The sequence below is a fragment of the Squalius cephalus genome (genome assembly GCF_949319135.1).
Source record: "Squalius cephalus genome assembly, chromosome: 17".
In the NCBI taxonomy this organism is placed as follows: domain Eukaryota; kingdom Metazoa; phylum Chordata; class Actinopteri; order Cypriniformes; family Leuciscidae; genus Squalius; species Squalius cephalus.
The window spans coordinates 4,104,772-4,132,743 of record NC_137138.1 but is presented as its reverse complement, the minus strand read 5'-3'; the positions used below and the strand labels follow the sequence as shown (position 1 = coordinate 4,132,743).

Sequence of the window (27,972 nt, the reverse complement as noted above, 5' to 3'; positions counted from 1 at the left end):
AACAATGTAATGACGAATTAAATTCACAAAGAAATCTCTTATATTTCTGGTTCTCGAGAGTATATAACCATACATCTAGAACTAGATACTAGTAGACTCAGTAGTAAACTAGATTTGTGCTACATTAAAAATGAATTCTTGATTTCTTCGTTTACTCATTTTCCTTCTTTGATTGAATTTGGGGAATTTATTATTTAACATGTTGATTTTAGACCCGATGGAAGGGAATAAAGACAAATGGCATCATTTCACTAATGAAGATGGAGAACTGACGTATACAAATGAAGACAAACATCTGTTTGAAAAACCTCATCATTTCAAAAATGAAGATGGAAATGCAGTCGTTTCACAGACGGAAGAGAATTTCACACAAAAACAAGCTGAAAAATCTGGAGACAAAGAATTTTTCACCTGTTGTGAGTGTGGACTGTTTTACATGCACGAATCAGACCTTAATAAACACATGAAATCTCACACTGGAGAAAATCTGTTCATATGCTCTCAGTGTGGAAAGACTTACACACGTAAATCAACCCTTAACAGACACACGAGAGAACACACTGGAGAAAAACCATTCACCTGCTCTCAGTGTGGAAAGAGTTTCAGTCGCAAAGAGGACGTTAATGTGCACATGAGAATTCACACTGGAGAAAAACTGTTCAAATGCTCTCAGTGTGGAAAGAGTTTCACTCATAAAGGAGGCTTTAATGTGCACATGAGAATTCACACAGGAGAGAGGCCTTATACATGCTCTCAGTGTGGAAATAGTTTCACATCCCAAAGCGTTCTCACCACTCATCTGCGCCGTCACTCTGGAGTGAGATCATTCAGCTGTGATCAGTGTGAGAAAACATTTGTTTTGGCATCAAGCTTAAAAACGCACCTTAAAACTCATGCTGGTGTGAAGACTCACTTTTGTTCTTTTTGTGGAAAGGGTTTTTCACGACTGCAGAATTTAAAAGAGCATGAGAGTGTTCATACTGGTGTGAGACCTCATTGTTGCTCTGACTGTGGGAAGACCTTCACTACAACCAACAATTTAAAAACACACCAGAGAATTCATACTGGAGAGAAGCCGCACCAGTGCTCTTCATGTGGGAAGAGTTTCAGTCATTTATCTACTCTACTGAAACATAAGAAAACGCATTGCCCGAAGGTGTAAGCAAAAGATGGAATAACCTTTAAAACAGTAATTTAATCTAAAATTAGTATTGAAGTTTGATTGTTTAAAGGGATAGTTCACCCAAAAATGAAAATTCTGTCATCATTTACTCACCCTCAAGTTGTTTCAAACCTGTAAGAATTTCTTTTTTCTGCTGAACACAAAAGAAGATATTTTGAAAAATGTCTGTAACCAAACAGTTGATGGACCCCATTGACTTCCATAGTAGGAAAAAAAAATACTATGGAAGTCAATGGGGTCCATCAACTGTTTGGTTACAGACATTTTTCAAAATATCTTCTTTTGTGTTCAGCAGAAAAATGAAATTCTTACAGGTTTGAAATAACTTGAGGGTGAGTAAATGATGACAAAATTTTCATTTTTGGGTGAACTATCCCTTTAATAAGGGGAACCGGTTAAAATGGTTGTGAATTGTATTCTAAGTGTTGCATATTTTGTTCTTCCGACACCCGTATTGATCCTCTGTTGTGTTGCACATGTGCAGTGAAGGGGTGGATTGGAATCCACTGCTGCATGCAATGAGTGATTATAATCAAGATATTAATAAATATTTTTCCTTCTAAATATCAAATGAGTTGAATGACTTCTCTGGAGATTTTACTTTGTTACTGAAGTTACCAGTGTGATCACTGAAATGTTCATTTCATGTATTCTTTAATGTCTGTATTTGATATCTGAATGCAGTAACAGTGCTTGCTTATTTAGCCCGGCTTCCAGAAATGAAATGGGGATGTGTTGTGTTTGAGAAAGGTCTTTAACGTGTTAAAACATATAGGGGTCGTCTATAGTATAAAAGGATACTCCAGTTTTTTTGGAAATAGGCTCATTTTACAACTCCCCAAGAGTTAAACAGTTGAGTTTTACCGTTTTCGAATCCATTCAGCCGAACTCCGGGTCTGGCAGTATCACTTTTAGCATAGCTTAGCATAGATCATTGAATCGGACAAGACCATTAGCATCTCTCTCAAAAAAATTACCAAAGAGTTTCGATATTTTTCCTATTTAAAACTCTTCTGTAGTTACATTGTGTACTAAGACCGACGGAAAATGTAAAGTTGCGATTTTCTAGGCTGATATGGCTAGGAACTATACTCTCATTCCTGCGTAATAATCAAGAAACTTTGCTGCAGTACCATGAGTCCAGCAGGCGTAACGCGTTCATGAAAAATGTCACAAAGAAACGGCAAAAGTAATGATTATGAATATGTCAAATATAGCAAGGAGACATTTCAATTGTTTATTAATAAACAAGTGTTTTCTGTGTCAGTGTTGGCTGCAAAGATGAAGTTGACGATGCTGACTCGCGATCTTCAGTACAGTAGTGCCAGAGAGAAATGCATTGCACATTTCATACGGATTACATAAGAGTAGTCTGTTTTCTTTCGTTTTGAATTGTTTTGTTTAAAAGTACACATTTCAAGCTTTATAGTTTATGCGCTGAGTTTCGGTTCATTTAAATGAGACGAGCTCCAATTCACGCGCCGGCGCGGAGCCTCCTGAGAAGTCCTGATTATATTGCCTGCTATATTTACTTCTTATTTATTAAATCAAGGTAATATACCAATCCTTTATATTTGGTGTTTTAAATGCCTGTTTCTATGAAATTCGGTCTCTGTGAAAGTTTTAAAGCAGTCTTTTTTCAGAGCGGTCATGTCCGTAACATTGTTTTTTGCTCATTTATGCACACACGAAAAATAAAAATTATATTTTATGTTCTGTGGAGAGCCAACCCTTCTTCATTCGGTGGGTAATATTACTTTTGGTTTGCGCAGTGTAATTCACAGAATTGATTGCCCTGCTACCAGACTCTGTCACGTAGCCAACCGTGTGAAGCTTGTGACTATTGCAAGCGCGCAGCTGATTAGTCCTGCTGATTATATTGCCTGCTTATTTATTAAATCCAAGCAATTGGTTGATGAAACATTGATTAAAATTAAGATACAATTAATACAAAACGAAATTCACTTTAAAGAAAGGCTTTCTACAAAAACATTTAATGAAGTGGTCAAAATCATGTCTGCCCACTCCATTTGTCTCCCGATATATTGCGCATGATCTTATTAATGCTTTTCACTTTTCATATAATCAACATAGATGAAATTAAAAAATAAATTATTTAAACATTATATGAAACTAAATTGTTTTCATTAATGGCTATTAGCCTACAGTACAGAGAAATTTAATGTCGGAGCGGGATTTGAGCGAACGCCATTTTACGGGGGAGAGGAACGATTTTCGAACAATCATCGAATATTATTTTGCTTGATATGCCAATCTTTAATATTTGATGTTTGATGTAAATGCCTGTTTGAGGTCTCTGTGAAAGTTTTAAAGCAGTCTTTTAGTGCCACTTTCAGAGCGGTCACGTCCCTAACGGAGAACTGTCACGTCCGTAACATTGTTTTTTCCTCATAAATGCGAACACGAAAAATAAAATTAAATGAATATTTTATGTTCTGTGGAGAGCCAACCATTCTTCATCCGGTGGGTATTACTTTTGGTTTGCGCAGTGTACTTCACAGAATTGATTGTTCTGCTTTGTAACGCGTTACACACAACACTACAGATGTAACAAGAGTAATAGTTCAGAAAACTAGTTTGTTGCCATAAAACACTATAAATTATGAAGGGATGTGTTTTATTTCTTTGTGGTTTAATTATTTTCATTGAACATATGAGGCATTTGTGAAACAATGGCAACAATAGTTATCAAATAGCCTATCATTCATATCACAAACAACTTGTTTTTAATCTCGCTGTTTAGAGGTGATGCATTGAGAACATAATGAAGACTTTATTGGATTGAATCACTCTCTGCTTGTGAAAATTTGAGAAATAAAAATGTATAAAACTTGTGATTTATCTACAATAAATCAAGGGCTTAAACACTGTATTCAGCATTGCTAATGAACCAGTAGTAGTAACAACTTATTCCTTTGAAAAAAATGGCACCAATTGTTTTTCTAATTATATTTAAATAGGCGATTCCTCTCATAATATGGACTCAGACAAACACATCACTGAGAGAAGATAAAATTGACATAGCCTACTTGTTTTACAGCTGCTATCTATTTATGAAATAAGGTTTATGCTCATTTATGGATCGTTTCCACCGAGCGGTACGGTAGCCTACGGTACAGTACAGTACGATAAACCCTGATCCGGCTTGCGTTTCCACCGCCAACAGTAGGCTATAGGCGTGGTGTAGCCTAGCCAGAGGTGACCAACACTTGAGTGTGGGCCTGGTCCCCAGGCAAAATTAATCAATGAGGCCCTTTTTTTAAATAATTTTTTTGTCAATATATCTTCATTACCTATAGAGATATTATTATACAAAATTCAAAAAGTTGTCAAAACAGAACATCTAACAGAACATAAGTAGTTTATTTTTTACAACATTGTGTGCTTATTTTTTTAATTAACGAAATGTCAATCTTCATCTTTATAAATACATAAAAATACATTTGCATAAATGGGCGAACATAATCGCCTGATTTTGTGAATGTGACCAATTATATTTGCATTACGCACACAGTTTGTGCTTGTCTAAATTTAAAAAATTTAAATTAAATGATTACATTTACTAAATAAGCCTACGATAGTAGAAATAAGCCTTTGTAATTAAAGTTATAAGATCCATGTTAATTGAAAGAAAATGTGAAATGAAATTATAACCTCATCAATATTCTTTCAGCTTCTCTCTGAACTGTTTAACAATGCTGGAAATATAAAGCTCATTTCTGATAAAAACACAACTTTTGAGAAGATAAAGACTAAAATACCAAAGAAATAACAGTACTGTACAGTCGGCTCTTTCATTTTGTTTTCTAATTTGCCATTTAATTAAACTATGGGAATTTAATGATTTGAGACCCAATGGAAGTGAATGAAGACGAGCAGCATCCGTTTCAAAAACCTCATCATTTCTCAAATGAAGGTGGAATTTCACAGACTAAAAATAATGTAATGCAAAAAATGTGTAAAGAGTTTAACTTATGTATTGTCTGAACAACTTCAAGAAGTAAGCCTAGGTAGGCTACTTCTACTAAGCTGCGATTATAGATATTTTTTCTCATTCATATTAGAGCTGTCTAACTGTCTAATTTGCTGGGTTATGATATGAACAAAGCTATATGATTCATCGTTGGATGTGCCGCACATGCAATTGTCGTATTTTAAGGCTGGTGCTGATGTCGGCATTATGGTTGTATTTCTCTCTGCTATCGCTCTAATAGCGTTGTGTGAATTTCAATGTTATGCATTTCAATTTTTGAAATGGCTTTAGTAGGCCTATGTTTTTGAACCAGTCATGCTCTTAAATTAATTAGATTCATTAATTAATATTTGTTTATGCTGCAGCAGAAACATGATGCGTAGGATTAGGAATGGATGAATAAAAAATATATGAGACTATCTGTCATGTCGTGGTAAGATTGTATATCTTGGATATGCCATTAAATGTCCAAAAGGCAATTACAAACTCCTTTGCAGATATTTGAAGTTTGAATCTTTATCCCAAATCAAACATGTCAGGGGAGATAAATAGTGTTTGTATAATGTCAAACAAGATAACAGATCTTTTATTGGTTGTTTTGTAATGTAACGAATCTATGAATGTTATATAGTTTAAAATGATTTCCGCCAGTAGAGACACTCGAGCAACCGAAGCAATGACACACATCCGAGTCTAGGAGAAGAAGAGAAGTGAGCGAGGGAAGGGGACATAAACATGAGAAGTGGAACACAGCCGTTCATTCTGCTCTAAATCTGCTGTTTATCAAACTGTGAGTACATTCATTTTATTATTTATTAGGAGAAATCTAAATCCAAACGTCTGTTCTTTTAGTGAATCACTCAGAAATGAATCGACTGATGTTGTTCATACGCTCGTGAAACGTAAACTCGTTACACTGACTGTTTTTTACATTACAATTTGTGAAGATTGTGAGTTATATTTTCATTTTATGTAATGAACAAATGAAACCTGATAAAGAGTTTTTTAATGTAGGGGTGGGGATGCAGGGAACTATCGCAGGGCTAGTTGTAAAACGCATGCTAGCATGACGAAACTTTGTGTATAATTTACTAGTTTCCATGTCAACACTGAGAAATAATGTCTTCCAAGTTAATTTTTCATCTCTTGTCTTTTGTGTTTATTTAAAATGAGATAAATCTGATATTATTTTAATCTCCAATCTTAACAGATTATATAACTTAGTTCTTTAATGCTTCACTAACTAGCAGAGCACACTCGCCGGGTTAAAGTCTCAGTTGTGCGGCTGGGAAATGTTATAACACTGCGTTACTGTGTGCCCCTATTAGAGCTATGATACTCTAATCAATATTTTTATGAATTCTATTAAAAAAAAAAACATGAGAAATAAGTTGAATAAAGACTGAGAGCCAGTGTTCAGATTAGATTAATTATTATGTTTTGAACTATGCTGCATAGTTGTGTTTTGTGGTGTGTTTGTTGTAAAAAATAAAATAAAATAAAAAAACAACAAAAATGTTTCTAAATAATGAGAGTTTCCCAATTCTCCCACAGGAGAAGAAGAAGCAAGCAGGAGGAATTACTCCAGGAGAAACTACTGACATACTAAAGATGGAGTTTGAGGAAGAACCCTGCAGAATAAAAGATGAAGATACAGAGGAACAAATAGGTTGGTGTTTTCCTTCATTCTCTTTAATGACTGATGAGGAACACTAAGATGAAAACTCACATATCCTCCTGAGACCCAGGCATAGACTTTTTTCTTCTGTAGAGGACATTACATTTTAGCGAATTTCTCAGAGATAATTCATGTCACAGTCCTGTAAAGAGCACATTCAGGGCTTTTCAGAGATACCAAATGTTTTGTAGGATTCACCATTAAAACTCCCTCTACTTGGACTTTATATATGACTGACATTGACTGAATGATCAAATTTAGCACTCTTATTGAAATATGATTATGTTCTATGCCTTTATTTATAATGAGTAACTGTTTGTCATAAATAAACATCTCAACGTTATGGGGTTTCCAACCAGAATATGAACGAAATATTCTGATTATACTCAGAATATTATGAAACAGGGCACTGATTTCATACATGTCCTCTGTAGAGACACCAGGACTTACAGCATGTTTATCAGGCATTTTGGGGACACAAGACACAAGAAGTGAAAAGGGAAAGATTTATTTTTTTCTTTCAGTATTCATCCAGTATTCCTATGAAATATGAGATATTCTTATGAAACTGTTTTCAAGTTATTACTCCCTTTTTTTTTTTTTTTTTTCGTTACATGTTGCCACAAGAACACATTCATATTCAAATTAAATATGTTGTATAGAATGGGACTACCCATTTATGGCAATTTTACACATATGGCATCAAGTAAAATAGTTTATCAAATCATACTGTTATATATTTCATAACATAGTTGAGAATCATCTTTATACAAAGTTTGGTTAAAATGGCCTAAAACCTAAACATTAGGGCTGAACGATTTTTGAAAATAATCTAATTGCTATTTCGTTTTACCAATATTGTGATTTAATATACAATTATTTTTTAAGCTCTTTATCTTTTCTATTATTCAACAAAAACAAGCAATACATCATAGGGATGGGAATCTTTAGGCACCTCATGAGCCGATCTATTTTTTTTCTTAATAAATTAATCTTATTAATAAAACTTAAAATATTTAATTACGTAATTATAACTATAAGTAGGCCTACTTTTAAAAATAATTACACATTAAAAAACTAAATTAATACAGTTACATGTTAGCCTAATAATTTTAACTAATATAGCTTCAAAACAAATAACAAAGAGGCAGAGCTGGCCGAGACATAAGCGAACTAAGCGGCCCCCAATCAAGGTTTTTTTTTTTTTTTTTTTTTTTTTTTTCACTCAGATTTATTATGATTTGTTTTTACATATTAATTAACTTAAACAAGTTACATGAATGAATTAATGACTAATTCAAGACAAGAAAATTCTGATTTTATGATCAATATACCTGCCTACAACTGCTGCTGTGTCTGCCAGTGTTTGAGTCATGCGCATAACCTCGCGTGCATAGACAATTCGTGCGCTAAGTCACGGTAATGTTAAGCCATGTCACAAAAAATTGATTTGATAATTGATTGATGATTGACATTTAAATCAATGATTTATCCTTTAAATTTAATAATATTCAGAACAGAACAAGAATAAAAAAAAACTATAAAAAAGCCAAAACGAAATAATTTAAAGCGAAAGTGAAAGTAAGCGGCGTTGGGCTCACGTATCTCTCTCATTAGAATCAAAATGTTTCAACATTCGCGATGTATTTGGATGGTAAACTATTCTTTATTATAGGCTTTGTACTTCACTCACGTTCCAATATCGACGAAAAAAAATCATCCTCTTCACACGCGCAAAAAAGTGCTTGGAAACATCACAGTGGAGCGGAGCTTACGCTGAATGTACGAAGTGTATTACTGACTATTTAAACAGAGCAGTGTAATTTTTATAGGCTATGTTAGGTTGACTTTTATTATTATATTTTATTACGGCTAAAATGAACAGGCTGCGATGTCAAGATTACAATGCTGGAATATGTTGTGTGTGGTGTGTGTGTGTGTGTGAGGTGCGGGCGCGATCGAACAGTGGAAACATAAAAACATACTCCGTCGTGTTCATACAAGACATCATTCAAACTGCAAAGTGTTGCAAAACGTTGGAGGATATTTTGCAAATAATTTATTTAATGTGTTTTGTGTAGTGATCGACCGATATTGATTTTTTATAACCGATACCGATTATTTGCATGTTTATGTGCCGATTACCGATATGCAGAACCGATATTTATTTACTGTTATACTTCTGTTTTTTACACAATTATTACAACACAAATGAACTGAACAAACAATTTTATTTATAACAATCACTCCCTCCTTGCATACATAAAAAAAACTTTATATTTATACACAAATAAATAGAGGGGTCTGAGTCCAAAAAATAAAGTGCACTGTTACTAAGTGTCTTTGTTTAAAAATAAAAGCTTTGATGAGGTAAAAAATAACGCACAAAAATGATTCTAACATATATTCAAAGATAGTTGAGTGATGTATCTTTAAGTGGTTCCACATGTTGGAGGTATTTTTTGTATTGTATTTTGTATTCAAATGTAATTTATTTTAAACAGTTTTAGAAGGTTTATGTGCTGTTTAATAGGTTTAAAGAGTGAGGAATAATTCACTGGGTAATATTAATTCACTGAATAATATTAGCTGGAATATAACATTGTCAGGAAAGTAACAAACAAAACAGCATATTTGCATTTTCCAACTAGTATGTTATTAATGAAATCCTTTCTGACAAAGTACTGTTTATCTATGCATTTACACATAACTATAACTTAGGCTACTCAACCGCGATCGCGCGTGGAGATAATAAATAATTAATTTCCACAAAGCGGTATATTTAGATGTGTATTAGCATTTTTTTCGAGACTATATAAACAACACTTTGTCAGTTGGCATTTCATGATCTAGATTGAATCTAGATCATGAAATGCCAACTGACAAAGTGCTGTTTATCTATGCATTTATTTTACACAGAACTACTCAACCGCGATCGCGCGTGGAGATAATAAATAATTAATTTCCACAAAGCGGTATATTTAGATGTGTATTAGCGAAATAATTGCTATGTAGTAAATGATAATATAATCTAGGATGTTTAAACAAGATAATCTTGTCAAAAGTTTCATTCAGTGGCCGTGCTTGAGCATTCCTGGTCATCAACCCAGTGAGTGCTCAGCAATATGAATGAACAAACTTTTTTCTCGAGACTAATGGTGAGCAAATACAACAGATAGAGAATAAAATTCAGCGCTTTTATTTTCAACATTCACTCATTCATGTCTGTTTATTTAATCCATGTAAATTTACGTCTTTACTGGGGCAGGACATGCCGGATTTCGCTACGTGACTCCATGAGTTCGTCTCAATTTTTTAGAATCAAGCTGCATAAATAAACTATATCAGGCATTCATGTCTCAAATCTCATTTCTGCATGTCTGTTATGTTAAATAAAGTTGAATAATTAAAGCAAAGCAAGCAGAACATATGTTTTACCTGTGCACAGAGTTGTTGTTGACTGATCTCCTCAGACGCGGGCTGCAATGGCGGAATTCTCGAAATGGCCACAAGATGGCGCCGTTTATCGGCGAATCCGATATTACAAAACCGATACCCGATTATGGGAAAATGCTTAAATATCGGGAAAAATATCGGTAAACCGATACATCGGTCGATCACTAGTTTTGTGACAGTTTGTTTTCAGAAGTTTCAAAGAGTTAGTAAAAGAGTAAAGAAAAAGTTAAAACTTTTTATTTAAATAGGCCTATCTATTTTTTATTAAGTATTTATTTTGTATTAATACATAACCTCATTGTATTAATTTATAATGTAACATTATAGTGTGACATTTGTGTCAATAATCGTCAAACACAGGTGAATCCGTGTGGTGGGAGGGGGCCCCCAAATCAAATTCTGCTTAGGGCCCCCAAAAGGCTCGGGCCGGCACTGCAAAGAGGGGAAAAAAAAAACATTACAAGCAATAAACAAAGAGTGCTTTCAGTATTTAAGAGTAGGCTGTCTGAACGTTTTCATCTCTTTTGAAATTATAAGATTATGATATAACTGACTGTGTTACATTTATTTCGCGTCATAAAAGCATTTTGAGATGCAAGTACATTTAACCACGTAGACGGAGTCGCTCACAGCCGCATGCTCAAGTGCTCTTCGCAAAGCGCGCGTGAGTATTTGAAATTGAAAGCAGCTTCTGTCTGTGATTTTCATATTTTTAATATATAAGCCAACTGCATCCCAAAAGACATATGATGCCTTCGTAGAACATTTGTTGGTAAAATACCGGCGGGCAAGACCACGCAGGCGAGCACTACAAAGATAACATCAAGGTCTATATGCGTAGCATGCCAAGTTGATGCTTCATCTGCAGTGCAGACTGGTTTTCTCTCGCGTGTCACGTGACCAGATTGTGATCGCAGCTTTTGCGGTAAAAAAAAATCGCATTTCATCATATCGTGATCATATTGCGACGTTCGTCTGTTATAGGACAACTTAGTTTGAATAAACGAGCAGACACTGATTAGCTATTTGATCACCTAAATTAAAAAAAATAAAATTAATATTTGTGTAGTGTTCAATGTTGTTATCGATAGAGATACGCGGATGGGGTACTTTTTCGTCCGCAACCGCATCACAAAACTCATCATCCGCACCAACGTTTTTTGACCAAATTTCAAAGCCGCACCCGCCCACTGATTGTTTTGCGGTCTATGGACAATGCAATGCTCTGCTGATGCGAGCCGCAAGAAAGCCCTTGTCTGTTCTAGAAAGGATGCAGCAAAGATATTTAATGCTAATGTATGAGGCATATGCCTACGCTGAGTTTCATTCATTTACGATGAGATGCGCTCTAGTTCACAATGCAATGCAAGTGAACGCGGCGCACCGGCGCATCCATGTCACAGTTATTATATTGTCATTTGCTTTTTATTTATTAAATACATGCAATTGGTTGATGAAACATTTATTAAAATTAAGATACAATTTGTACAAAACGAAATTCGCTTTAAAGAAAGGCTTTTAACAACGCAATGCAAGTGAACGGGGTGCGCTGACGCCTCAATGTCACGGTTATTATATTGTCTACTATATTTGCTTTTTATTTATTAAATACATGCAATTGGTTGATGAAACAATTATTAAAATTAATATACAATTTATAAAAAACGAAATTCGCTTTAAAGAAAGGCTTTCTACAAAGAAAAACTTAATAAAGTGGTAAAAATCATGTCTGACGATTTACAAAACAAAACTTGCGTTGGTACTTGGCAAAGAATCAAATAAAGTTGGAAACGACGTAGACCATTAATGACACAGACTGTTAACAATTGTTTTTAATTAAACATTTAAACATTCTCTATGATAAAAAATGTTTGTAAAAAATATTTTAATAAGTTAGTTTTAATAACGGTTTTAATAACAGTTTTGGCTAAACATTTATTGGTAAATGAAAAAAATAAAACATTGTTTTTGCCTATACATGTCTTATCATGACATTTTATTTTCTTAATAACATGTCCTCTACAGACATAGCATAAAACATGAATAAAATAAAAAAAATTCTCCAATGATTTCTCATGCCACAAACAATGTAATGACAGACTAAATTCACAAAGAAATCTCTTATATTTCTGGATCTCAGGAGTATATAACAATACATCTAGAACTAGATACTAGTAAACTAGTTTTGTGCTACATTAAAAAATAATTCTTGATTTCTTTGTTTCTCATTTTCCTTCTCTGATTGAATTTGGGGAATTTATTATTTAATATGTTGATTTTAGACCCGATGGAAGTGAATAAAGACAAATGGCATCATTTCACCAATGAAGATGGAGAACTGACATATAAAAATGAAGACAAACATCTGTTTGAAAAACCTCATTTCAAAAATGAAGATGGAAATGCAGTCGTTTCACAGACTGAAGAGAATTTCACACAAAAACAAGCTGAAAAATCTGGAGACAAAGAATTTTTCACCTGTTCTGAGTGTGGACTGTTTTACGTGCACGAATCAGACCTTAATAAACACATGAAATCTCACACTGGAGAAAATCTGTTCATTTGCTGTCAGTGTGGAAAGAGTTTCACACGTAAATCAACCCTTAACAGACACACGAGAGAACACACTGGAGAAAAACCATTCACCTGCTCTCAGTGTGGAAAGAGTTTCAGCCGCAAAGAGGACGTTAATGTGCACATGAGGATTCACACTGGAGAAAAACTGTTCAAATGCTGTCAGTGTGGAAAGAGTTTCTCTCATAAAGGAGGCTTAAATGTGCACATGAGAATTCACACAGGAGAGAGGCCTTATACATGCTCTCAGTGTGGAAATAGTTTCACATCCCAAAGCGTTCTCACCACTCATCTGCGCCGTCACTCTGGAGTGAGATCATTCAGCTGTGATCAGTGTGATAAAACATTTGTTTTGGCATCAAGCTTAAAAACACACCTTAAAACTCATGCTGGTGTAAAGCCTCACTTTTGTTCTTTTTGTGGAAAGGGTTTTTCACGACTGCAGAATTTAAAACAGCATGAGAGTGTTCATACTGGTGTGAGACCTCATTGTTGCTCTGACTGTGGGAAGACCTTCACTACATCCAACAATTTAAAAACACACCAGAGAATTCATACTGGAGAGAAGCCGCACCAGTGCTCTTCATGTGGGAAGAGTTTCACCCAATTATCTACTCTACAGAAACATGAGAAAAACCGTTGCCCGACATTTTCTAATTAGCAAATGTTCATGTTCAGATTCATCACTTACAAGTAAATAATTTGACTTTTAGATTAATCAAAAGCTGGATAATTTGCTACAATTTGTAGTGAAGTTTGATTGTTTGACAAGGGGAACCTTTGGGGAAGGTCAAAATAATAGTTAGAATATATGAGGGGTTTGGATAAAACTGGCAACAATAGTCCATTAAATCATAATATATATTTCAAATAACTTGTTTTCGATGTATAGACATGATGCGTTAAAGGGGGGGTGAAATGCTATTTCATGCATACTGAGTTTTTTACACTGGTAAAGAGTTGGATTCCCATGCTAAACATGGACAAAGTTTCAAAAACTAAGTTGTACGTTTGAAGGAGTATTTTTGTTCCAAAAATACTCCTTCCGGTTTGTCACAAGTTTCGGAAAGTTTTTTTCGAGTATGGGTCTGTCTTACGTAAGATAGAGCGGAATTTCCTTATATGGGTCCTAAGGGCACTTCTCCGGTAAGATCGCGGCCGCGCGCGCACTCGTAGACTAGAGCAAGAGAGTGAAAGCAGTTCGCCATCAAAGCGCCCTGCCCGGCTTTTGGGAAGTGTGTTTTTGGTTGCCAGGGCAAGACAACCCTGCACAGATTCCCAAAGAACCCAGCATTAAGGAACCCGTGGATGGAGTTTGTTTTCCTGAGCATAAACGGAGTTGTGTTGTAAGACTGTTGTTCCCTGCATTTCGACGATGATTGTTTTATAAACAAAGCCCAGATCTACGGATTTGCAGATCGTCTAATGCTTAAGGATCGAGCAGTCACAATGATAAAGGTTCGCGGTCGTGCGTTGGAACCGGACGGTGAGTAAAACTGTTGAACAAATGTCTCTGTGTGTTGTTAGCTCGGCGCGTTAGCACAGCTAAGCTTCGCCCACAGGGCCCGCCTCCAGCCGCTCGTTTTTTTCCGGAAAGACTCGGTACAGCCAACCTTTCAATTAAAAATATAATAAAACAAAAGACTTTTTGGAGATATGAAGGATGCAATATTACTCTATAGGTACTCAAGATTAACAGGAGATTGAGTGAAAATGAGCATTTCACCCCCCCTTTAAGATATTAAAGATACAATATGCAAGATTTTTTTTGCCCGCTAGAGGGCGCTACATTCCAAACAACAACAACGGCGTAGCTTGATGACGATGTGAAGGAGCGTGGAATGATGGGAACTGTCGTTTTAAATTCCACCGTGGATGTAAATCAGTCAGACGGGAATCGAAAAATCATGTTCATGGATGGGGTAAAGTTCTATTTTTATAAATGTTGTGTTTAATGACATGCTTTTTGTAGCGAGGGGGGCGTGGCTCAGCGCGGTCTGTAACGGGAGAGAGAGAAACGAGACGAGCGTAAGTAGGTCAAGTGCAAATGACGAACACCTGTGTCTTATTGCAGTATTATTGCCGTGGAGAGACCGCTTATAAGCCGCGCTGGAACGAGAGAGAGACTGAAGAGAAAATTGGACGCAGAGAAAGAAAACCGGTGGATCCGAGCTCTTATTTTTTAACTGTTTTGTGTGTCGCGGTTGCCACGGTGAATGCGCGTTGTGCGCGACTTTTGTTTGTTTTGTTTTATTTTAATGAAGTCCCAGTCACGCCGATCCCTGTCTTCTTCCTTCATGACTCTTGAACCTCATCACACTTTTATTTCATTTAAATGAATTAACCGCAAGAAAAGTAAGGTTTAATACTACATTGGTTATCATAGATGTTACTGTGTATGTCGAATTCATTGTTATGATAACGCGGCGCAGTTTTACGTGTTCTAAACAATTGTAAAAGTACATTCGAACATACCCACATCATTTGTACATTGTACCCACATGTATAGTTGTACCCACACATAGGCCTACTGATTAATCTTTATGTATAACACATGCTATATTTATTTACATTGCCATAAACACCAGATAAACAATGTCAATAAACTAACGTTAAACACAAATCTAAAGCAATAATACTTTCCTTACATAAAAATAACTATTACCGAATGCTACATTTGGAAAATATAAAATTAAGCATGCTTTGTCGACAGAACCAGCTGCAGTCGGTAAAGATAACGACTGCACGAAACAAGCTAACGTTTGTTGCTTGATAGACGCTACAACTACAACTTCCGCCTTTGTCCAGGACTCCACGCAGTACGAGCGGAAACCGAGGGTAACGCGGATATGACGCAATTGACTGGCGACTCCCAGATCTCCCCTGCTCTAACGCCCCGTTTCCTTGGTTAAAATCGCAATTTTCTCACGATTTAAAAATAGTTGGAAACATTTGAGATATTGTAAGTAGTCAACTTAACAAAATATATAACACTGGCCTTGAGATTTTGGGATATTTTAATGCAAAATTCTTACATATTGTACCTTTAAAGACTTTTTTGCTTTGAAATTTGAAAAAAATTGCAGACAAACAGCAAATGCTTAACAGCTTTAATAGTTATATTATTTCATTAGGGTCTACATTCAAAATAAATAATTTTACTAACTTAAATTCGTAATTTCTTGATGCAAAACGCCGTATATGGACTGGAGAGTTCGCTTTTGAACATGTCCTGTTCTGATGTCTCTAAAAGTGTCACTCCTGTTAGCTGGAGTGCCGATAGCCATCACAGGGCACTCCTGTTTCCTTGATCATATCATGAACTATATTTCCCATAACACATTGCCAGCACTCATTATGCTTGATTACTTGCAACTGTGCATCGTTATCCTGTAAAGCTCTGCCGATAGAGGATATGCACATGACTTCACCGTCGACCGGAGTGACTGCTGTTAAGCCCACTGAGTGATAAAATCATATCCTATATTGTATTATTAATTGTACAAATCTTCAATTTAAAATCATACACTATATATATTGTATTGAAAACTCATCAATTAAATATTTACCATCTTATATTCTGCATAATTGTATGTTTTTAAATAAACACTAGCAAAAACTATACAAGTTTTAGGGCTGGACAATATATTTAACATTGACATAAGTGATTAGGAAACACGATTCCTGGCTGCATGTCAATATCCATGGATCACTGGATCTTTGATGAGTTGTAAAGAACACTATCGAGTCCAACTTTTAGTTTAAACTAATAATCGCTCGTGTTTTAGCATTTTCCTCTATTAAATTCAGTCATGTAGCAGCTCTTTTGCCACTCAGTCGTGTGCATAACCTCTATGTAAGCCCTGTGTTTTCACTGACTCTTTGCAAAGTCTTGTTAGTGTCACACTGCATTTCTGAGAGCTCTCCCTCTGGTTATCCGTGTTTTGGTTTTCTTTTTCCTGCCTGGTTTCTCGGATTTCCTCATTTGACTGTTTTTCTGCTCTGTTGTCTCTTTGTATTATCTGTCCTGTATTTTTTATCTGTTGCCTGTTTTATGGATTATGATTCCGAATTTCTGTAATAAATGACTGCAGTTTGGATCCTCAACCAGTTTCAGAGTATTTTGTGACCAAAAAGATCTAGATGTGAATAAATCGCTGGGTCCAGACCATATTGCTTCTCTTCTCTGTTTAATCTCTCCTTCAACCCAAAAATTAAAATTCTTCTCGTATTCCTTAACTCCAGGCATATCAATAATAGGGAGGCATCTAAACTTCAGGCTCAGGTCAGTTTAGTTCTGATTCTCACATGAGAATGATTCAGATTTCACAGCTCCTAGAAGACTTAACTTACAACTGTCAGACAGGTTGCTCACGTCACATCTACGTCCTCAAGCTCAGTTTGAGTCTGTGCAGTACGCTCAGCCATCAGGAAGTGAGTGCTTCTAATTTGCTTCACTTTTCTCCGTTGAAATCTATGGGGTCGCTGTGTCCATTACTTATACTGTCTATGGTAATGGACCAGGGTGGCACTGGCCCGCCCACATTACTCACTGGCCCGCCCAGGCAAGTTTGATCAAAATACATTTTTAGTTTATTTTTATTATTCAAATGTATTTAAGAAAATATATTAATATAAACCTGATTTATTGCTGACTGGTGTGTGTGTGTGTTTAATTTGTTTTCCGAATAAAATGGAACAACCAAAGGTAGGCCTGTTGTTTAACTAATTTCCCAAATTTTTGCCCGTGAAGTGATTTAAGGTGAGACACGGCAAGCAAAAACATCGGGGTTTTTTTTTTCACTGGTCAGTTTTGAGATTTTGGGCTATTTGTCTTCAATGCCTTATTTTAGACTTGTGGTGAAAAAAAGTCCAAAATACACATTTAGGTCTTTTATTTTACTATTTGCGTCTGTAGATTTCTCCTAAATTCAACAAAAGTTGGCGTTCTAAATCAATATGCTGCTCCTCGATCGCTGTCTGCACCTTGTCATCACATATAGGCTACCGCTGGAAAGCTCTCTCTCTCCTGTACAACGCTGTCGGATCCAAATATGGTCATTTCCTTTAATCAGCAACCAATCGTGAAAGTACAATGGGGCATTTAACTCTAAAAGCGAAATCTCATTGGCTGATGTCAATTTCTGACAACGTGATTCGTTCAGATTCATCACGTGACGTGCGCTGACATTTTGATGTGTGTTTTTGACTGGGGTTCTGTTCAGTTGAAGACCATAAATGCTGTGTTATAAGTTTTTATGTGTTTTAGGTGGTTTGTATTATTGTATTGCTGATGATTTGATAAGATATTGTGTCTGTAAATAGTTGTTTCTACTAAAAAAGTATGATTTTTTACATTACAAATCTTTAAATGCCGTTTTCTCAAAATGAGTTTTTTGTCATTCTCCAGTAGAAACTTTAACATTATCTTAATGAGATAATGCCTAATTTGCATAATTAAACATAAAAAAAAAAAAAAATTGTAATACATTTTTTATATATACTTGTGTAAGTAATCAACTGAGGAAGTTTTATGGTAATATCTATTATTTTAAAATGTTACCCTATTCACCTGTAGTGTCTCGCCTTAAAGGGGGGGTGAAATGCTATTTCATGCATACTGAGTTTTTACACTGGTAAAGAGTTGGATTCCCATGCTAAACATGGACAAAGTTTCAAAAACTAAGTTGTACGTTTGAAGGAGTATTTTTGTTCCAAAAATACTCCTTCCGGTTTGTCACAAGTTTCGGAAAGTTTTTTTCGAGTATGGCTCTGTCTTACGTAAGATAGGGCGGAATTTCCTTATATGGGTCCTAAGGGCAAGATCGCCGGTAAGATCGCGGCCGCGCGCGCACTCGTAGACGAGAGCAAGAGAGTGAAAGCAGTTCGCCATCAAAGCGCCCTGCCCGGCTTTTGGGAAGTCAATGTCACCAAAGAAGTGGGTTTTTGGTTGCCAGGGCAAGACAACCCTGCACAGATTCCCAAAGAACCCAGTGTTAAGGAACCCGTGGATGGAGTTTGTTTTTTCAGAGCATAAACGGAGTTGTGTGTAAGACTGTTGTTCCCTGCATTTCGACGATGATTGTTTTCAAAGCCCAGATCGACGGATTTGCAGATCGTCTAATGCTTAAGGATCGAGCAGTCACAATGATAAAGGTTCGCGGTCGTGCGTTTGTTGAACAAATGTCTCTGTGTGTTGTCACTAGCTTGGCGCGTTAGCACAGCTAAGCTTCGCCCACAGGGCCCGCCTCCAGCCGCTCGGTTTTTTCCAGAAAGACTCGGTACAGCCTATCTTTCTGTTAAAAATTTAATAAAACAAAAGACTTTTTGGAGATATGAAGGATGCAGTATTACTCTATAGGTACTCAAGATTAACAGGAGATTGAGTGAAAATGAGCATTTCACCCCCCCTTTAAGTTAGTGGTGTGTTGTGTATAGCTGAATGCCTTATAGGCTAGCCTACATTGTTTAGTTTAAATTAGGGCTGTCAAATGATTAATCGCGATTAATCGCATCCAAAATAAAAGTTTGTTTTTACATAATATATGTGTGTGTACGGTGTATAATTATTTTCTATATATAAATACACACACATGCATGTATATATTTAAGAAACATTTGCATGTATATACTGTGTATATATATTTATATTATATATAATTTATATTATATATAAATATTTTATATATAAATAACACATTTTTCTTAAATATATATGCATGTGTGTGTATTTATATATAGAAAATAATTATACTCCATACACACACATATATATTATGTAAACACAAACTTTTATTTTGGATGCAATTAATCGCGATTAATCGTTTGACAGCCCTAGTTTAAATTAGTCGCTATTTTTTTGGCACAAAAGCTTAACCAGGCTGATTGCATTGTATATGATTGATTTAACAGAAATTAGGGAGTGTGTTGTTATTTATTTCAAACCGTGCTCTGCGGATAGTTTTCATTACTTGAATTTCTTTTACTTTTTGCCTACTTTATTTTCGGGTGAACTTTCTTTGCTCTGCTGACTAGCCTGAATAAAATAGACAGGTTATTGTCTATGCTGGTTTGTCCTGCCTTTATTGAGCTCTGTTGGTTGAACATGATGATTAGACAGTGTTTTGTTATTGCCTTTGCCGAATATTGCAAAATAAAGGTGTAACTGTTTTTGCAGTTTGTCTATTCTTTGGTCTACTCTCTGGTTTAATTATTATTTAAGTCTTTTTTTTTTTCTAGGAAATTCTTTGTTCGTCCAAAATACAATTTCTGCCTACGCCACTGGTCAGAAATGGATGAATGAAAATATATGAGACTGACTGTCACATCGAGGTAGTAAGATTGTATATCTTGATATGCCATTAAATGTCCAAAAGGTAATTGCAAACTCCTTTGCAAATATTTGAAGTTTGAATCTTTATCCCAAATCAAACATATTTGGGGATAAATAGTATTTACATGATCTCAAACAAGGTAAAATATCTTATATTGGTTGTCTTGTAATGTAACGAATCTATGAAGGTTATATAGTTTTAAATGGTTTCCACCACTAGAGGCGCTCGAACAACCGAAGCAATGACACACATCCGATTTTAAGAGAAGAAGAGAAGTGAGCGAGGGAAGGGAACATAAACACGAGAAGTGGAACAGCCGGTCATTCTACTCTAAATCTGCTATTTTTCAGACTGTGAGTACATTCATTTGATCATTTAATAGGAGAAATCTAAATTTAAATTAGTATGTTCATTTAGTGAATCACTCAGAAATTAATCGAAATGAACCGACTGATGTTGTTCATACGCTCGTGAAACGAAACTCGTTACTGACTGTTTTTCACATTATAATTTGTGAAGATTATGAGTTGTGTTTTCATTTTATGTAGTGAAAAAATTAAACCTGGTAAACAGTTTTTAATGTTGGGGTGGGGATGTAGGGAACTATCGCGGGGTAAAATGCTAGCAAATAAACTTTGTGTATTAACTAGTTGCCATATCAACACTATCACTGTTTAGAGAAGAAAATGCGCCAAAATGTAAAAATCTTTGTAACATATCACTGAACATTTATTTAACCATAGCAAAAGTAAATTTCTTCCTAGTTAATTTTTCATCTCTGTCTTTTGTGTTTATTTAAAATTAGACAAATCTGTTATTATTTTAATCTCTAATCTGTTATTTAACAAATTAGATAGTTCTTCAATGCTGATCTCTCCGGGTTAAAGTCTCAGTTGTGCGGCTGGGAAATGTTATAACACTGCGTTACAGTGTGCCCCTATTAGAGCTATGATATTGTATTCAATATTTTTATGAATTTGATTTAGAAACCAAGAGAACAAAGCCGAATAAAGACTGAGAGCCAATGTTCAGATTTTATAATTTATTATTATGTTTTGAATTATGCTGCATAGCTGTTTTGTGGTGTGTTGTAAAAAAAAAAAAAAAAAAAAAAAAAAATTCATAAATCAAACAGTTTCTAAACAATGAGAGTTTAAATGCTGGGAAATATTCCCATCTTCCCACAGGAGAAGAAGCAGCAAGCAGGAGGAATTACTCCAGGAGAAACTACGGACATACTATTGTAAAGATGGAGATTAAGGAAGAACCCTGCAGAATAAAAGATGAAGATACAGAGGAACAAATAGGTTGGTGTTTTCCTTCATTCTCTTTTGGCTCGTTTCCACTGAGCAGTACGGTACGGTTCGGGTCTGTTAACCATGATCTGGCTTGCGTTTCCACTGCCAACAGTACCCTTACTTAATAGGCGTGGTGTTTCAATCGATGTCATTTTCGCGTGAAGAAGAACATAGTAAACTACAATGGATGACATACAGCAGATCTTGTTCTTGCTCCTCGACATGTTTGTCACAAGAAGACAAGCGCCGACATTAGGCTTTTCTCAATATCAAGTACGCAAAGTTTGTACTTGCCATGTGCGACTCCTACATGCAAATGGTACAGCGCGTTCTTAAAAGCGTCACTCAGCTCGCTCTGCTACTCCGGTTATCTCTGTTACTCTGTATGTACATTTTAAGCAACAATAAAACGAAATATGTTATAAAACACCACTCTGCCTCTTTTCGTTTTCATTTAAATAAATTAAACATTATAGGGACACAAATGTGGTTCATGCGCAACGCATATTGATTATTCACTGCACATTATACGTTATTCTATTTATAACAAAACGAAATTTAAAACACAACCCTAACGTTACCTCTTTTTGTTTAAATAAAAAAAATTACACATATTCCAGGCAATATATGCATTTGTACAAATGTTGCAATAAATATCAGTGATAATCTTGTAATAAAAAAATGACAAGAAACCATATTTCTTTTTGTAAAATTTCAGTTTTATCAATAATAGCCAATATAAAAGTTTAAGTAAAAGGTACAAGAAGCTATACAATAAGAAATAAAGCAAACAATTCAGTCAAATATCCAAATGCAGCGCTCTAGTCTAACGTTAGAATTAATAACGTTAGAATTAGTCTAATGTAATGTACATTACAACAGTAGAGTTAAATACAAATAGCCTATAATATGAAACTAAACTTAGCCCTCAGCCAAAACAATTGACAGGGAACGAATTATATATTCACGAGACCAAAGATCGCCCGTTAGGTCTACACGAGACAAATTATATCTCATTGTTTCTCACAGTAACTGCCATGCAGGCTAGAATTGCGAAACATTATTGGATAATTCTTATAATTGACATTTCTCTGGGCCAATCGGAATCTTAGCACTTTTTCTCTTGGCCAATTGGAAAATTGCGTCAGAATCTTGAAGACAGCGTCAACTGAGCTGAGCTTGCCATTTGATGAGACGCCTGGCTACCGTGCGAGTCTAATGGAAACTCACGCATGAATTTTCCTGCATTGAACTTGTTTTAGCGCCCGCCAAAGTGATTTTTTGTCCCGCCAAAGTCTTATTTGATCGGTGAGTAATGTAGATGAACGGATGCGTTTGTGACAGGGTGTATGTTTAACTGAAAGAGCGAGAGAGAGAGAGCCGGTAGCGCGCGCGCACTCTGTGTAAACGACTTCACCGTCTCCAAACTAGGCGCTGTGTTGCTCTCTCCCTCGCACATATTAATCAAAATAAATCGACACGGTGGTAAAAGGTCGGAAGACCAAAGTTTCATGTGGAGCATTCAGAGATTTTTTTATTTTTTTTCCTGAATTACTGCTGGGTGTAAAAATTGTGCTAAATAAGTTTCCTTATCTTCTCTGAAAAGCGTTCCGGACATTCAGCTGACATAAAACAACACTTTAATTAAACGAAATAAAACTATACAGTGATGAAATGTTTTCTATGTTGACACAAATCTTGGATGTCCATGTCCTAACTGCTGGGATAATCACACAACGCGCACGACACGTCCAATTCGCGAACTAATGACTCCTTTGAACCGATTCATTTTAATGAATGGTTAAAACAACTGATCTTTCCAACAGTGAACTCAGGAGACAGACGTCTGAATCGGTGTATAACTAATCTGTAACACTTTACAATAAGGTTCTATTTATTACATAAATTATATAAAAAGTACAGTTTGCTAACTCAAGCTTAAACTTTAAAATAAATAAAACCACTTGTTTTGTTTTTTTAAAAGCATATGACTACATTTTTCTACACAGTGCTATCAAGAATCGATAAGAGAATCGTTAAAGAATTGGATCGATAATCAGAATCGTCAGTGGCATTATTATTGATAAAATCTTATCAATTCCCATCCCTATGTGAAGACAGTAAAATTATAATCAAACATTAAAGAACATACATGTTTTTTTAATAGTTTTTTTTTAAGAGTTAAAAGATTAAAACATTTTGCTAACATTAGGTCTTATTGTGTCACTGTCAGTCTTTTTACATCAGTGCAAAACTAGGGTATGCAGATTAATTATTATTATTATACATCATTCATCAGCATGCATTGATTAATCCCATGGCATGTAGCAAAAAAAAAAGTTAGTCTGCACCCCCACGACCCCCCCCCCCCCGGCGACACTGTCACCTTTTTTAGTCTGAGGAGTTTGCAGGTCTGCACTGTGCTAGGTTCCCCAATGGAAGGGTACCTAAAAAGTGGTACGGTACGGTTCGGCATTTTGGTACCATTCACAACTTTTGATAGTGGAAACGCAAATAAATGCGTACCGTACCGTACCGCTCAGTGGAAACGAGCCATTTAATGACTGATGAGGAACATTAAGATGAAAACTCACATATCCTCCTGAGACCCAGGCATAGACTTTATCCTCTGAAGAGGACATTATATTTTAGCGAATTTCTCTGAGATCATTCATGTCACAGTCCTGTAAAGAGCATATTCAGGGCTTTTCAGAGGTACCAAATGTTTGGAGGTTTTACCATTACAACTTCAACTCCTTGTTTTTTTAAAAATGACTGATATTGACTGAATGATCAAATTTAGCACTCTTATGGAAATAAGATAATATTTTGTGTGTCTGAGTTCCCTTACGAGAATGGTTCTCTTGTACTACGTATACAACCCCGCGATAGTTCCCTACATCCCCACCCCTACATTAAAAACTTGAAGAAACACCTACACATCAACTGCCTCGAAATGAGAGCAGTTTTTCTAGCCCAGAAATCCTTTCTCCCAATCTGGCGGGACACCACATCTTGGTCCGTACGGACAACATGGCGGTGGTACCCTACATAAATCGCCAGGGCGGTCTCAGTTCTCGCAGCCTGTTCACAATAGCCAAACAGCTACTGCTATGGGCTCACACCAACTTGCGCTCACTCAGGGCAGCTCACATGCCGGGCACGATGAACGTGAGGGCAGACAAACTATCTCGTGGCATCGTCCCCCCCAGAGGAATGGTCTCTCCACCCCGAGACGGTTCTTTTGTTATGGAAAGACTTCGGCAAGGCAGAGGTAGACCTCTTCGCCTCAGAAGACAACTCTCATTATCCAACCTTCTTTTCACGAGTGGTCCAGCCTCCCCCTTTATGCATTCCCTCCGGTCTCGATGCTCCCTCAGGTCATCGAACAGATCAGGAACACCGAGTGCGAAGTCCTTCTTGTAGCCCCCTCTGGCGAACGCAGATTTGGTTCCCAGAGTTGATGCAGCGGTCCACGACAGCTCCGTGGCCGATCCCGCTGAGGAGCGACCTCCTCACGCAGGCAAACAGGACGATCTGGTACCCCCGTCCCGACTTGTGGGCCCTTCATGCATGGCCCCTCAACGGGTACCCCAGGACCTCCCAGTAGGTGTCCTGAATACCATATTGGAGGCTAGAGCTCCGTCCACTAGGCGCCTCTACCACCACAAATGGTCAGTGTTCTCCAGCTGGTGTCAAGCTCGGAACCTCGACCCACATAGTTGTGAAGTACCAATGGTGCTTACATTTATCCAAGAGCTTTTGGACGCGGGGCGCTTCCCCTCCACGCTCAAAGTGTATGTGGCAGCTATTGCAGCTTTTCACTTGCCGCTCGCTGGCTCCTCCTTAGGTAAAAGTGACCTCATCGTTCGCTTCCTTAAAGGGGGCAGGAGACTTAACCCGCCTCGACCACCTTCGGTGCCGGCCTGGGACCTTTCCCTGGTTCTACGAGCTCTTAAGGGACCTCCCTTCGAGCCAATTCAGTCGGCTGATCTAAGATCCCTCTTTCTTAAAACCGCTCTGCTGTTAGCACTAGCGTCAGTTAAAAGAGTTGGGGACTTGTAAGCACTCTCCACGAGCGCTTCCTGTCTTGAGTTTGGGCCCAATGACTCCAAAGTCGTCCTTCAACCCTCTGGGGACCACAAACGCGCCCGCGCGTTTTGCTCGTTTTTTTTTTAGCAATGAAAATAAACACTAAATGCTCTGTTAATTTTGATCTTTCATTTTCGTGTAATACATCAATCGATCCTGTTCAGTTTCTATTTTTTTTCTGTATACTCACAATAAAAATAGTGTTTTGCTTTTTGACAAATAAAGAAAAATAATAAAAAATATTATTAAAAAATAAACTCCCATTTGAAACGCGTTCGAAAATGATCTATAACTCCGCGAAAATTCAGTCAAACAGGCAAACAGACCCACAGGCATAAAGCTTGAGATCGCATCTTTTAAATGAAGTCATTTATATAAAAAACAAATATTCTCAGCTTCTGTAATCTGTATAAAAAGAGAGCGACTCCTGTCGAGCTCATTACGAGCTAATTCACAGTAATGTGACCACTCCCCGGAGAGCGCGTGCTATTCAAACGCAAATTCTGAGAACTATTTCAGAGCTGTGAAACGCCCACATCAGCTGTAAACAAAGCGCGTCGCGACTCCTCGCGAGTGAGACATTATAGCCTACCTTATGGAGAAAAGATTCCTCAGAACAGTGCTGATGAGGAGCAATATCTCCTGAAATGAGGAGCAGATTCCGCTGAGTAGTGAGGTAGGCTGTTTTCTTTTCTCACGTGTGGAATAACGTTATGGAATAACGTTAGTGTAGGCCTATGTAAACCGCAAAAAGATGAATCGCATTTCTATAATATGACTCGCCTTTCTGTGAGATGAATGAAGGGGACATATTTGTAAAGACTTGTTTAGCCTAAATATGAATCGCGCGTCTGTGTGTGAAAGAATAAACTGCTTTGCTATAGCCTACTGAGATGAGTAAAAATCGACTGGAATATGTTGAAATAAAATGTATTTGTATAAGCAACGTATTAAACTGCAAAAAAAATACTATTTTTGTCAAAAATAAATTCATAGACTAAGATGTTAGATGTTCCAATGTTGGCTATATTCAAACTAATGAATACATATGATAAAATGTAGGCCTATAATCTTTTTTTTTTTTTTTTTTTACAAAGAAAGAGTACACTTGAAATATTGTTGAAATTGTAATTATTGTTGTAATTGTAACATTTTTAATAAAATAGCAAAACATATTTACAAGAGAGATGTAAGCGAAATCTTAAATGATCAATATAAGTCTTCTTCTAAATACATCTTTTGTCCTTGCATTGTGGCTCAGTCAGTGTCACACCTGAATGAATGGCTAATTATGCAGAGTGGGTGGGACATTGTAATCTAAGGTGTAAACTACGCCTCCCCCTCGCATATTGGCTTTCCAAGCAAAACCTGTTTTACACCATTTAAATCAATGTATTTTTTTTTGTGAACGATAAAGCAAGACTATTTTCACATCATTTTGAAGCTAGAACTCAAAGGGACAACATCCATTAGTCAAAAGTCTTGTGGACACATATTTAATGTTTTTTGTGGTCTTAATTCAGCAACTTTCATTTGAATTTTTTCCAATAACCACGCATAAACATTATTCTCTTAAAAATACAAACATCTACATACACGTTGCTCGCATATTATGGTAGCCCTGTTTGTGCTATATAGAGTGAATTTACACCTTTGCCATTAACATGTTTATAAATAACTGAAAAAAGCACAAATGTCAAGGCATGTCAGAACATCTCAAGAACAGCTTGGTCCCCAGAGGGTTAACCAAGACATGGATATGTACCAAAGGTGCTCTTAGCTCCGTTCAGAGCCCAGGTTATTTCCCTATCAGCTCTTCCCATATCGGGTGAAGATAGCGATGCTCTCACGCTCTGCCCTGTCAGAGCCCTGAGAATCTATCTGGAACGTTCTGCCTCTTTCAGACAGTCTGAACAGCTCTTTATCTGTTTCGGGGGCCGCACCAAAGGGCTACCGGTCACGAAACTAACACTGCCAAGATGGAAAGTGGATGCCATCTCCCTAGCCTACACCTCTCTGGGTCTCTCGTGCCCCATAGGTGTTAGAGCTCACTCCACAAGAGGTATGGCTTCCTCTTGGGCTTGGTCCAATGGAGTCCAGATCGAAGACATTTGTGCGGCTGCCGGCTGGTCCGCTCCGTCCACATTTGCAAGATTCTTTAATCTAGAGGTTCCCGCCTTGCAGGCACGAATTCTCTCTATTTAAGTCTCTGGCTAGTCTAACCCAGACCTATGTATGAACCAGGTCCCCTCCCGCGGTGGTCTTCATACCCTTTTATGTGTTGAATATCATTCTAAGGGCCCGACATTCTGGTCCACTGATTGGTCAGACAGAATCGTCACTACCAGCGTCATTGTATTTGC

The 27,972-nt window shown here is 36.7% G+C and overlaps 3 protein-coding genes across 9 annotated transcripts in view; 2 read left to right on the top strand and 1 right to left on the bottom strand.

Moving 5' to 3' along the window:
- LOC307144912 (uncharacterized protein) overlaps nucleotides 1–1,751 on the top strand; it is a 137,677-nt gene extending 135,926 nt beyond the window's left edge. For 2 of the 3 annotated variants that reach the window (XM_079847647.1, XM_079847646.1), the window contains one exon: nucleotides 213–1,733. In XM_079847647.1, coding sequence (XP_079703773.1) covers nucleotides 213–1,162 — 950 coding nt within the window. In that variant the 3' untranslated portion in view covers nucleotides 1,163–1,733. Of the gene's footprint in view, nucleotides 1–212 lie in introns of all 3 variants that reach the window. The other variant, XM_079847645.1, reaches the window with a different exon arrangement.
- The window catches only part of LOC307144887 (uncharacterized protein), a 264,729-nt gene that overhangs the window by 5,371 nt on the left and 231,386 nt on the right, over nucleotides 1–27,972 (top strand). Inside the window, exons 1-3 of one of the 4 annotated variants that reach the window (XM_079847572.1) lie at nucleotides 5,847–5,967; nucleotides 6,735–6,846; nucleotides 12,594–18,338. In XM_079847572.1, coding sequence (XP_079703698.1) covers nucleotides 6,789–6,846; nucleotides 12,594–13,546 — 1,011 coding nt within the window. In that variant the 5' untranslated portion in view covers nucleotides 5,847–5,967; nucleotides 6,735–6,788 and the 3' untranslated portion in view covers nucleotides 13,547–18,338. Of the gene's footprint in view, nucleotides 1–5,846; nucleotides 5,968–6,731; nucleotides 6,847–12,593; nucleotides 18,339–27,972 lie in introns of those variants that run through there. The other 3 variants (XM_079847573.1, XM_079847571.1, XM_079847568.1) reach the window with 3 other exon arrangements.
- Nucleotides 1–27,972, bottom strand: part of LOC307144900 (uncharacterized protein) — a 102,204-nt gene that overhangs the window by 43,986 nt on the left and 30,246 nt on the right. The window lies entirely within an intron of this gene.